At 49.6% G+C, this 12,958-nt stretch overlaps 1 protein-coding gene across 9 annotated transcripts in view; it reads left to right on the forward strand.

The window, feature by feature from the left end:
• Positions 1–4,253: 4,253 nt before the first annotated feature.
• The window catches only part of qtrt1 (queuine tRNA-ribosyltransferase 1), a 41,988-nt gene continuing 33,283 nt past the window's right edge, over positions 4,254–12,958 (forward strand). For 8 of the 9 annotated variants that reach the window (XR_015754495.1, XR_015754496.1, XR_015754497.1 and 5 more), the window contains exons 1-7: positions 4,254–4,520; positions 6,728–6,796; positions 8,326–8,464; positions 8,889–8,967; positions 10,813–10,928; positions 12,249–12,387; positions 12,703–12,778. Coding sequence is in view for 3 of the 9 variants with exons in the window: in XM_043675476.2 (XP_043531411.2) it covers positions 4,269–4,520; positions 6,728–6,796; positions 8,326–8,464; positions 8,889–8,967; positions 10,813–10,928; positions 12,249–12,387; positions 12,703–12,778 (870 nt within the window). In the remaining 6 variants the exon portion in view is untranslated. The remainder of the gene's footprint in view (positions 4,521–6,727; positions 6,797–8,325; positions 8,465–8,888; positions 8,968–10,812; positions 10,929–12,248; positions 12,388–12,702; positions 12,779–12,958) is intronic. The other variant, XM_087983478.1, reaches the window with a different exon arrangement.

The following is a 12,958-nucleotide window of genomic DNA, read 5'->3' on the forward strand; positions in this document are numbered from 1 at the left end:
CACATCATTCAAAATCATACAGATTCCATCAGCCAAAATCAGAGAGATTCATCATCCAAAATCAGAGATTCCCATATCATTCCAAAATTAGAGCAATGCCATTTCATTCAAAATCAGAGAAATTCCCACATCATCCAAAATCAGAGAGATTCCCATAATATCCAAAATCAGAGATTCCCATAATATCCAAAATCAGAGACATTCCCATATCATTCCAAAATTAGAATTATTCCCAGATCATGCAAAATCAGAGAGATTCATGGATCATCTAAAATTAGAGACATCTGCATATCATTCCAAAATTAGAGCGATTCCCACATCATCCAAAATCAGAGATTCCCATAATATCCAAAATCAGAGATTCCCCTTTCATCCAAAATTAAACACATTCCTATATCATTCTAAAATTAGACAGATTCCCACATCATCCAAACCGAGAGATTTCCACATCATTCCAAAATCAAAGAGATTCCCATATAATCCAAAATAAGAGAGAGTCCCACATTGTGCAAAACAAGAGAGATTCCCACATCATTCCAAAATCAGGAAGATTCCTAAATCATTCCAAAATTAGAGGGATTCCCACATCATCCAAAATCACAGAGATCCCCATATCATCCAAAATCAGAGATTCCCATTTTATCCAACATTAGAAACATTCCCACATCATTCCAAAATCAAAGTGATTCCCATATAATCCAAAATCAGAGAGAATCTCACATCACCCAAAATGAGATAGATTCCTACGTCATTCCAAAATTAGGGAGATTCCCATAACATTTCAAAATTAGAGGGATTCCCACATCATTCAGATTCAGGGATATTCCAAATTATCCAAAATCAGAGATTCTCATATCATTCAAAACCAGAGGGATTCCCACATCATCCAAAATCACTAGAGATCCCCATATCATCCAAAATCAGAGATTCCCATTCCATCCAACATTAGAAACATTCCCACATCATTCCAAACTCAAAGAGATTCTCATATAATCCAAAATCAGAGAGATTCTCACATCACCCAAAATGAAATAGATTCCAACATCATTCCAAAATTAGGGAGATTCCCATAACATTCTAAAATTAGAGGGATTCCCGCATCACCCAAAATCAGAGATATTCCAAATTATCCAAAATCAGAGATTCTCATATCATTCAAAACCAGAGAGATTCGCACATAGAGTCATAGAGATGTACAGCATGGAAACAGACCCTTCGGTCCAACCCGCCCATGCAGACCAGATATCCCGATCAACCTAGTCCCACCTGCCAGCACCCGGCCCATATCCCTCCAAACCTTTCCTATTCATAAACCCATCCAAATGTCTCTTAAATGTTGCAATTGTGCCAGGCTCCACCACTTCCTCTGGTAGCTCATTCCATACCTTCTGTGTGAAAAAGTTGCCCCTGAGGTCCCTTTAATATCTTTTCCCTCTCACCCTAAACCTTTGCCCTCTAATTCTGGACTCCCCGACCCCAGGGAAAAGACTTTGTCTATTTATCCTATCCATGCCGCTCTTGATTTTGTAAACCTCTATAAGGTTCACCCTTCAGCCTCTGACCCTCCAGGAAAACAGCCTCAGCCTGTTCAGCCTCTCCCTATAGCTCAAATCCTCCAACCCTGGCAACATCCTTGTAAATCTTTTCTGAACCCTTTCAAGTTTCACAACATCTTTCCCATAGGAAGGAGACCAGAATTGCATGCAATATTCCAACGTGGCCTAACCAATGTCCTGTACAGCTGCAACATGGCCTCCCAACTCCTGTACTCAGTACTCTGACCAATAAAGGAAAGCATACCAAAAGCCTTCTTCACTATCCTATCTACCTGTGACTCCACTTTCAAGGAGTTATGAACCTGCATTCCAAGGTCTCTTTGTTCAGCAACACTCCCGGACCTTACCATTAAGTGTATAAGTCCTGTTAAGATTTGCTTTCCCAAAATGCAGCGCCTCGCATTTATATGAATTAAACTCTATCTGCCACTTCTCAGCCCATTGGCTCATCTGGTCAAGATCCTGTTGTAATCTGAGGTAACCCTCTTCGCTGTCCAATGAGATTTCCTCATTCATCCCAAAATCAGCGAGATTGCCATAAAATCCAAAATCAGAAAGATTTCCACATAGTTTCTGTCTCCTATGTTCTAGCGAATTTATATCCAAATGGCTAGCTCTCTCTGAATTCCATATGATTTAACATTGCTATGCAGCCTACCATATGGAACCTTGTTGAAAACCTTGCTGAAGTCCATATAGACAATGTCCACCACTCTGCCTTCATCGACCTTCTTTGTTGCTTCTTCAAAAAACACTATCAAGTTAGTGAGGTACGATTTCCCTAGCACAAAGCAATGTAGACTATCCTTAAATAGCTCATGCCTTTCCAAATGTGTTGTAAATTCTGTTCCTCAGAATTCCCTCTAACAGGCTCACTGGTCTGTAGTTCCTTAGCTTTTTCTTACCACCTTTCTTAAATAAATTAATGTGGCACCACATTAATTACCTACCAGTTTTGTGGCGCCTACCTATGGCTATTGATGAGAGAAATATCTCAGTAAGGGGCAAGCAATCAATTCCCAACTTCCCACAAAGTTCTGGGATACACCTGAGCAGGTCCTTGGGATTGATGCACCCTTATGTGTTTTAAGACATCCAGCACCTTCTCCACTGTAATATGGACACTTTTCAATATTTCACTATTTATTTCTCCATGTTCTCTAGCTTCCATATCGTTCTCCACAATAAATACTGATGTGAAAAACTCGCTTCGTATCTAACCCATCTCCAGCAGTTCCACACATAGATGGCCTTGTACATCTTTAAGGAGCATATTCTCTCTCGAGTTACTCTTTTCCCTTAGTCTATTTATAGAATCTCTTTGGATTCTCCTTGACCCTATTTGACAAAGCTACCTCATGTTCCCTTCTTGCCCTCCTGATTTCCCTCTTGAGTAGAGAGGGGAAAGATATAAAAGAGACCTAAGGGGCAACTTTTTCACGCAGAGGGTGGTAGCGTATGGAATGAACTGCCAGATAAAATGGTGGAGGCTGGTACAATTGCAACATTTAAGAGGCATTTGGATGGGTATATGAATAGGAAGGGTTTGGAGGAATATGGGCCAGGTGCTGGCAGGTGGGACTAGATTGGGTTGGGATATCTGGTCGGCGTGGACAGGTTGGACCGACAGGTCTGTTTCCATGCTGTACATCTCTTTGACTAGTGGGCGGCACAGTGGTTAGCACTGCTGTCTCACAGCACTGTGTGGAGTTTGCACATTCTCCCCATGTCTCCGTGGGATTCCTCCGGGTGCTCTGGTTTCCTCCCACAATCCAGAAATGTGCAGGTTAGGTGAATTGGCTATGCTAAATTGCCAATAGTGTTAGGGTTAAGGGGAATGGGTCTGGGTGGGTTGTGCTTTGGCGGGTTGGTGTGGACTTGTTGGACCGAAGGGCCTGTTTCCACACTGTAAATAATCTAATCTAATCTAATACTCAATGAGTATACTCCTACTTCCCTTATATGTCTTGAGGGATTCACTTGATCCCAGCTGTCCATACTTGGCAAATATCTTCTTTTTGTTGAAATATCAGAGCAATTCCCATATCATTCAAGATCAGAGAAATTCCCATATCACCAGTATTGTAGAGATTACCCCATCACCCAAAATCTCAGAGACAAAAATCCAGATGCAGTATGTTCCTGTTAGTGTGAAGGGCAAGGGTGATAGGTACAGGGAATGCTGGATGACTAGAGAAATTGAGGTTTTGGTCAAAATAAAGAAGGAAACATGTGATAGGTATGGATAGCAGGGATTGAGTGATTCCCTATAAGAGTATGAAGTGTGCAGGAGCAGGTTGCTGTAATTATACAGGGCTTTGGTGAGACCACACCTGGAATATTGTGCAGTTTTGATCTCCTTATCTGAGGGAGGATGTTGTTGTAGGGGAAGTGCAGCGAAGGTTTACCACATTATTTGGTGAGAATGGCGGGAACAGGCCATGATCATAATGAAGGGCCGAATGGACTACTCCTGCTGTCTATGAATCTGTCATATGTGATAACATATAGCATGTAACCTATAACATATAGCATACAGCCTAACGACAATCTATATGATAGTGTATAGTATGTAGTCAAATGGGAGTCTGTTATAATGGACATGGTAATGGAGAGGACACTTTAACCCGGAGTCTATATGATCATCTATAGGATGCAGCCTATAGGGTGGTGGTGCCGTGCCCGCGCGCGGTGCTCGCTCCCGCCGCCGCCATGTCCCCGGCCCCAGGCCCAGGCGCGCCCTCAGCCTCAGCCTCGGCCCCGCTGCGGGTCCTGAGCCGCCGCGAGTGCCCGGTGAGCCGGGCCCGGCTCCTGCAGCTCGAGCTGCCGCACGGGGAGCTCCAGACCCCGGTCTTTATGCCGGTCGGAACCCAGGGAACCCTCAAAGGCATCGCCGTGGGGCAGCTCGAGGCCCTGGGCTGCAGGATCCTCCTCGGGAACACATACCACCTGGGGGCCCGCCCGGTGAGAGAGGGGGGGGGGCCGCGCGCCCGGTGAGAGGGGGGGGGCCGCGCGCCCGGTGAGAGGGGGGGGGGCCCGCCCGGTGAGAGAGGGGGGGGCCCGCCCGGTGAGAGAGGGAGGGGAGGGGGCCCGCCCGGTGAGAGAGGGGGGGGCCCGCCCGGTGAGAGAGGGGGGGGCCCGCCCGGTGAGAGAGGGAGGGGGGGGGGCCCGCCCGGTGAGAGAGGGAGGGGGGGGGGCCCGCCCGGTGAGAGAGGGAGGGGAGGGGGCCCGCCCGGTGAGAGAGGGAGGGGAGGGGGCCCGCCCGGTGAGAGAGGGAGGGGAGGGGGCCCGCCCGGTGAGAGAGGGAGGGGAGGGGGCCCGCCCGGTGAGAGAGGGAGGGGAGGGGGGCCCGGTGGGAGGGAGGGAGGGAGGGCCCGGTGGGAGGGGGAGGGAGGGGGGGCCCGGTGGGAGGGGGAGGGAGGGGGGGCCCGGTGGGAGGGGGAGGGAGGGGGGCCCGGGGGGAGGGGGGGGAGCGGCCCGGTGAGAGGGATAGGGGAGGGGGGGGGGGGGAGAGAGGGGCCCGGTGAGAGGGGGAGGGGAGGGGGGGGGGGAGAGAGGGGCCCGGTGAGAGGGGGAGGGGGGGGGAAGCGGCCCGGTGAGAGGGGGAGGGGGGGGGAAGCGGCCCGGTGAGAGGGAGGGGGGGGGAAGCGGCCCGGTGAGAGGGGGAGGGGGGGAAGCGGCCCGGTGAGAGGGGGAGGGGGGGAAGCGGCCCGGTGAGAGGGGGAGGGGAAGCGGCCCGGGGGGAGGGGGGGGGGGGGGGGAAGCGGCCCGGTGAGAGGGGGAGGGAGGGGGGGGAGCGGCCCGGTGAGAGGGGGAGGGAGGGGGGGGGGAAGCGGCCCGGTGAGAGGGGGAGGGGGAGGGGGGGAAGCGGCCCGGTGAGAGGGGGAGGGGAAGCGGCCCGGGGGGGGGGAAGCGGCCCGGGGGGAGCGGCCCGGTGAGAGGGGGAGGGGGGGGGGAGCGGCCCGGTGAGAGGGGGAGGGAGGGGGGGGGGGGAGCGGCCCGGTGAGAGGGAGGGGGAGGGAGGGAGGGAGGGGGGGGAGCGGCCCGGTGAGAGTGAGGGGTGAGGGGCCCGCCCGGTGAGAGGGAGGGGGCTGCCGGCCCGGTGAGAGGGAGGGGTGGGGGGCGCCCGGTGAGAGGGAGGGGTGGGGGGCCCGCCCGGTGAGAGGGAGGGGTGGGGGGCGCCCGGTGAGAGGGAGGGGTGGGGGGCACCCGGTGAGAGGGTGGGGTGGGGGGCGCCCGGTGAGTGTGAAGGGGGGGGGGGGCCTGCCCGGTGAGAGGGAGGGGTGGGGGGCGCCCGGTGAACGGGAGGGGGGGGGGCCCGCCCGGTGAGAGGGAGGCGGGTGCCGGCCTTGTGAGAGGGAGGGGGGGGGGGGCGCCCGGTGAGGGGGTTGGGGGCCCGCCCGGTGAGGGGGAGGGGTGGGGGGCGCCCGGTGAGAGGGAGGGGTGGGGGGCGCCCGGTGAGAGGGAGGGGTGGGGGGCGCCCGGTGAGAGTGAGGGGGGGGGGGCCTGCCCGGTGAGAGGGAGGGGTGGGGGGCGCCCGGTGAACGGGAGGGGGGGGGCCCGCCCGGTGAGAGGGAGGGGGGTGCCGGCCTTGTGAGAGGGAGGGGGGGGGGGGGCGCCCGGTGAGGGCGTTGGGGGCCCGCCCGGTGAGGGGGAGGGGTGGGGGCGCGCCCGGGGAGGGGGGGGGCCTGTCTGGTGAGGGGGGAGAGGGGGCCCGCCCAGTGAGGGGAGGGGGAGAGGGGGCCCGCCCGTTGAGTGAGGGGGGGGTGGGGTGGAGCGGGGGCCCATCTGGTGAGGGGGAGGGGTCTCACCTGGTGACGGGGAGGGGGAAGGTGCCCGCCTGCTGAGGGGAAGTGTGCCCGTCCGGGGGCGCAGAGAGGTGGCAGGGGCAGGGGGTCTGCCCGGTTGGTGGTGGGGAGGGGGAGTAGGGGCAGGGGGCCTGCCCGGGGGCGGGGGGAGGGGGCAGGTGAGAGCGAGGGGCAGCCCGGTAAGGAATAGAGGGGCCCAGAGGGGAGAGAGCCTGGGGGTTGGGGAGGAGGGTTTGGGGGGAGAGGCCCGGACCTGTCTGGTGTGGGGGGTAGGGTCCACTGTTCAGTATTTGGGATCCATGTGTTGGTCATCCATTGTATGGGATCTCCAGCCATTTATTCCTAAAGTATGTTTCTCTCCAGGGGCCAGAACTTATCTCAAAAGCCAATGGGCTGCATGGTTTTATGAACTGGAAGAGAGCGCTTCTAACAGTGAGTATGCAACAGAAATATTCAATGAGGGGAAAAGTTTGTCCTTTTGAGAACCCAAGCTTAGGTACTTTCCTCTCTCAGCAGCCTTTTATTTTTGGAGCATACAAATTGTTTGCGATATCCATTCACAGCGATGGGGTTAGGGTTCATTTTCCTTTCTGTCATCCTGAGTTCTGCAATCATCTTTAGAGAAGGACAACCATGATAGAGAAGGTGTTGAAATTAGGAAAGAGATCTTGAGTGAACTTCAACAAGTTACAGTTGAGAGGGAAGAGGTTTTAGCAGCATTATTAGATAAATGCCCAGATCCAGATGTTTCCCAAACTTCTGAAAGTGGCCAGGGTGGACAATGCAGGAGGAAAGCCTTAGACCTCAGGTCAATATACACGGACTAATCAGATGGACAGGACTGTGACAAATGAGGGTCAGTCCTGAAAAGTGTGAAGTGATGTGTTTTGAGAGGGCACATGGGTTTTGATCAAGGAAGTTGTGATAGGAGCTGTATAAACATTAGTTAGGCTGCAACTGGAGTATTGAGTCACAACGCTGTTGGAAGGATGTGTTTGCACTAGAGAGGTTATGGAGGAGGTTTACAAGATGTTGCCTGAGATGGAGCGGTTCAGCTTATGAGTAGTGTCCATAAAGGCTGGGGTTGCTTTCCTTAATACAGAGAAGATTGAGGGGATGAAGGGTTTTTATTATTTGTTCATAGGATGCAAGCATCAGTGGCGTCATCATCCACATTGCTGTGCGTCTGGAGACACATGTAGGTCAGACTGGGAAAGGATGATCGATCCCTTTCCTGAAAGGATATTTGTGATTCAAATTGTTTTATGCTATTCTAGATCTTTTATCTCAAGGGTTTCCACAGCAATTGACAATGGTAACATGGTCACCATTTGATAAGCTTGTTATTTCCAGATTTTTTTTTATTGAATCCAAATCAACCGAGCTGCCCTGGTGGGATTCAGAACATTAACCTGGGGATCTGGATAGTAGCCTAGTGACATTACCAACGCACACCCCGACCCCATAGGTGGACAAAGGTGAGGGTCATCAGTCTGATAGACCGGAAGAAATGTTTCCCCTTAGTATTTAGATGAATATGAGGTTGAGGGCCATGTGCTGGAAATGGGACTAGAGTCATCAGATATTTGGTGACTGGCACAGAAATAATGGGCTGAAGGCCCTCTTTGTAAAATTTTATGAATCTATGATCAATCTATCAATAAGTCTATGACACCACTCACACTCATACTCAAATAAAGAACAGTCTGTTGTACAAACCAAACCCTTCTTTCTGATTCAAAACGTCCTTCATTTTCCATATACTGTGTGTATAGGGCCACCCTGAATTTCATTCACAACATCTTCCTATTTTGTACGTGTTAGCTACTCGCTGATATTAAATACCTCCTTGTGCAAACCTGATAGGATCCCAGAATTGCATGCCTTGAATATGGTTGTTCGGCTTGGTCTTCTCCTGGATATTTTGAGAGTCTGCTGTTTTGTATCCCTTCTCCCTGCAGGACAGTGGTGGGTTTCAGATGGTGTCTTTAGTGGAATTGGCTGAAGTAACAGAACAAGGAGTACGATTCTCTTCTCCTTATGATGGAAAGGAAATTCTTCTGACACCTGAAAAATCGATTGAAATACAGAATGCTCTTGGTAACCAGTAGTTAATCCTAATCCTAATACAATAGTCAGGTATAGCCGTAAGAAGGCTGAGGAGATGTGGGGTTACAAAAGTTGGGGTGGAGGTCGGGGGAGCATGTGGTTGAGATTGTGTTCACCTAGGTGAGAGATTGCAATAGGGTGGGGTTTGTGAAGGGAGCGGGGTCAGGGGCGAGAGGGAAGGGGCGGGGTCAGGGGGTGGGGGTCAGCAGGGGGATTGGGGAGGGGGTGGGGAAGGGGGTGGGGAAAGGAGGCAGGGATGGGTGGGGGGGGTCAAGGGAGGACGTGGGTGAATGCAAGGGTAACGTGGGCACGGTTATGGTGAAGGGAGTGTGCGTTTGGTCAGGGTTGTGCGGAAAGTGTACGTGCAGTGTTTCCGTTGTTCCTAATTGTTATATTTCTATCAATGCTGCGTTAGGTTCAGACATCATGATGCAGTTGGACGATGTTGTGAGCAGCACAGTGTCTGGGCCGAGAGTTGAGGAAGCCATGTACAGGTCGGTGAGAATGATGCATTCATAAGTGTTAGTGTCTCACAGCTCAGCCTCCAGTAATTCCTTCAATACTGACACTCACTAACAGTGCCCTCCCTCCCATAAGGATTTACTCATCAAGAACAATCTATCTCTGTCTTAAGTGCCTTGGCCTCTGCAGCTTTCTGTGGCAGAGAGTTCCATAGATTCACCACCCTCCAGCTGAAGAAATTCTTCCTCATCTTGGTTATATGGGGTATCCTTTGGGTGTGCTCTCGGTGTCTTAGCCTCTGCTACTATTGGAAACATCTTGTCCACATCCACTGTATCCAGGTGTCTCAGGAATGCAATGACCTCCCACCCCCCCACCCAGTTCTCCCAGTTCATCATCCTTCTGATCTCCATTGAATGCAGACTCGGAATCCTCAACTGCTTTCATTTGACAAGCCCCTTCATCCTTAGGATAATTTTTATGTCAATCCTTACATACAGGGCCAAAGCTGCTGCTAAACCATTCCAAATGCAATCTGACCACAGCCTTATACAGCCTCAGCAGTATATTCCTGGTTTTGAATTCAGGCCCCCTCAAAATGAATGCTAACAATGCATTTGCCTTCCTAACTGCCAACAGAACCTACATGTTAACATTAAGAGAATCTTGAACTAGAACTGCTTAGTACCTTTGTGCTTCAGATATCTGAGGCCTTTTCCCATTTAGAAAATAGCCTCCACCTCTATTCTTCCTACCAAAGTGCAAAACCTCACCTTTTCTCACATTATATTCCATCTGCCACTTCTTTGTCCACTTTCCAAATCTGTCAGGGTCCTGCTGCAGCCTACCTGCCTTGTCAACACTATTTGTCCCCCCACTTATCTTTGTAATCTATAAGTTTATGAGCATTGCCCTAGGTTCCTTTATCTGGATTGTTAATGTATTATACATAACTCTTGCCATTGCTGCTCTACTGTCTTCTCTGCCAACCAACTCTGGACAGCTCCTCCCTCCTGTCTTTATAGTTGCCTTTGCTCAATATTACCACCACTACATCTGATTCAATATTCTCCGTCAAACTGCAGGGTCAATTCTATCATGTTATGGTCACTACCCCTGAGGTTCCTTCATGTTAAGATCCTTAATCAAGTCTTCACATTACACATCAAATCCAGCATTGCCCCTTCCCTTTTGAGTCTATCACAAGCTGCTCCAAAAAGAAATTTTGTGGATATTTCTACGAATTCCTTTTTTGGGATCTGCTGACTTTTCCAACCTGGTTTCCACAGTCCACCAGTATGAAGTCCCCCATGATTATTGTAATAGTGCCCTTCTTAATACCTTTTCTATCTCCCCAGATTTATTTTCTGCCACACACCTGACTCTACTAGGACGCCTGTAGATTTCTTTGTGGTTCTTCAGCCTGACCCATGGCCTTCTGACCTATGTTGCCTCTAGCTGTTGATTTAAATTCATTTCTTTCTGACAAGGAAACCTTCTCCCTTGTTTCGATCCCCGATCCCCTACATCTCTGATACTAACAACATATTCGCCAACTTTAATCTGCGATACAAGCTCATTTACCTTGTTTCAAGTACTGTGTGTGTTTAAGTACAGTAGCCTCAGTCCAATATTGACTGCTCCCCTTTTCTTAGTTGTCTCCTTATCAGCTGTACCTGGTTAGAATCCTGACTCTTTCCATACTCTGATCTATTACCCTTTCCAGTCTCTCTCTCTCTCTCATCTCTGTCTGTCCTTCTGCTTCCGTCCACTTCTGTCCTTTTCACCATCTTTCTCACTGTCTCTGACCTTGACTCTGTGCCTATCTGTTTTATTCACCCAAAATGAGTGACAGTAATTATATTGATGTCTCTTAGGTCTATTCGCTGGTTGGATCGCTGCATTGCAGCAAATAAGAACCCTGAGCAACAGAATCTGTTTGCTATTATTCAGGGCGGCCTGGATGCTGAACTGCGTAAGAAATGTCTGACAGGTGCGACGTAGATCTCAACTTTTCTGCTGATCTATGATATTAGCTGGAAAACTGCTTCTGTCTTATGTAAAAACCATACTTTTTAATTTTTCTATTATTTTGGATTATGGATGAAAATAGGAACAGGATTGTTTTAAACTAAGGAAACTGGAAGTACTTTTTAAAAATTAGTGACTGGAACTCGTGAGTTGTGTTTACAGTGCTGCTTGGTTTAATCACTGGGGGAAGATGTCTTAGATGTCATGGCACCAGGGATGTGTGCAGAGTAAGATAGTTGCTGATTGGTTTGTGCAATTGGAAGTCCGATGTCATCAGCATAATGACCGCCCCGATTGGCTCTGGGAAGGCGATCAATTTATGTGTAACATTACAGGGAGAGAAACTTCAGGCTGCAGCAACATCGAGATCTCTACCTGTCTCTCTGTTCTCTTCTCCCCCCCCCCCCCCACCAACCTTTGCAGTGAAGTAACCAAAGACAGGAGGACAGCCAGTTGCTGTTAGCAACTAATAAGTGAAGGACTTTACACCCTTTGTGTTCTGCAAATAATTGAAAGAATCTGGAAAAGATCTTGGGAAACAAAAAGGTCATGTCATTGGATCCTGTCAACTGGTGCTATGAAACTGTGATACCCTGGCATTTTCTTCCCTCCAGTGAAGACCATATCTTCTTAATTTTCTGTTCGTGCTTTTTCTGTTGAGAAAAGAACTATTTTGAATGCAAAGGTTTTTGGAAGGGTTGTTGCATGTTAGAAAACAAGTTACCTGAAGCTAATTGTAAATGCTCTTTATTCTGCTGTAGAATCAAGTGTAGGGAAAGACTACTTGCAGATGAGCTGGAGCCAAGTGGCTGTGTATGAATGGAGATTCAGCCAGTAACAAGTAGCTGATTGGTCTGTGGAATGGCATTCTGCCTGCCAACAACAATGTGATTGGCTCCCACCTAAACAAGTTGGGGTGAGAGTGTTCAGTCAGAATTTGTTGGATCTTCAGAAGTGGAGGAGCTGTTGAGTATCTCAAACCTGAAGATGGTCAGTTTATTTTCCCTCATCCGTTACTATGAGGTGTGATTTTTAATTAACATTTATGCATGTGAGCCAGTCACCCTGTGCCTCCTACAAACTAGTGAAAGTGTATGGAGAAGGAAGATTGAGAAGCACTGTTCTCATTAGGAAAAGGATTACTTCAGCAAAGCCTGTAGATCAGGACCCCAGATATAAATTGTGAATAGGCAAGGTCCTGGAGTCATTGGCTTTGCTGTCTCTCAGCCTATTACTGGTCACTGCATTTTTTAGCACTTTTCTGTTTGCTTTATGATTTCAGAGATGATTAAGCGTGATGTCTCTGGATTTGCCATTGGGGGACTTAGTGGCGGGGAAGAGAAGGATAATTTCTGGAGAATGGTGACACTCAGCACAGAGTATCTCCCACGAGAGAAGCCACGCTACCTGATGGGAGTGGGGTACGCATTTATCTATGCTGTGCTCACCCTCTATCTGTGTCTTCTGCTTGTCTATGCTGCGGCTCCCGTTGCTCTGTGTTGCTCTGTTTGTCTATGCTGTGCCCACCCTCTGTCTGTTTGTATTGCACACAATCTCTGTCTGTCACCATGTGGAGTGCGAAGGAGGAGGTATCGTTTTGGTTGTTATGAATCTCCCAATGTTTTGTACCCACCTTGTCACCATGTGCATACACCAGTAGATGGCAGTGTGATGCCTAAAGTAATACAACTGCACAATGTTTATTTACGGTCTTTGTTCTTCTCTTTCACCCCCAGATATGCAACTGATCTTGTAGTTTGTGTGGCTCTGGGTTGTGACATGTTTGATTGTGTGTTTCCCACACGGACAGCGGTAAGAATTCTGGCTATTCAATGAAACTTCTAACTGGTGGAGTGCCATAGGAATCAGTTCTGGGGCACAGTTATTTTTCATTGTATGTTGATGACTTGGACGAGGCAAGTGAATGTATTGTTGCCAGGTTTCCAAATGATACAAAAGTAGGACAACCCAAAGAGTATCTAGAGGGATTTC

Source organism: Chiloscyllium plagiosum, unplaced genomic scaffold, assembly GCF_037043375.1.
Source record: "Chiloscyllium plagiosum isolate Xiang-an unplaced genomic scaffold, Cpla_swu_hap1 HiC_scaffold_45, whole genome shotgun sequence".
Taxonomy (NCBI): domain Eukaryota; kingdom Metazoa; phylum Chordata; class Chondrichthyes; order Orectolobiformes; family Hemiscylliidae; genus Chiloscyllium; species Chiloscyllium plagiosum.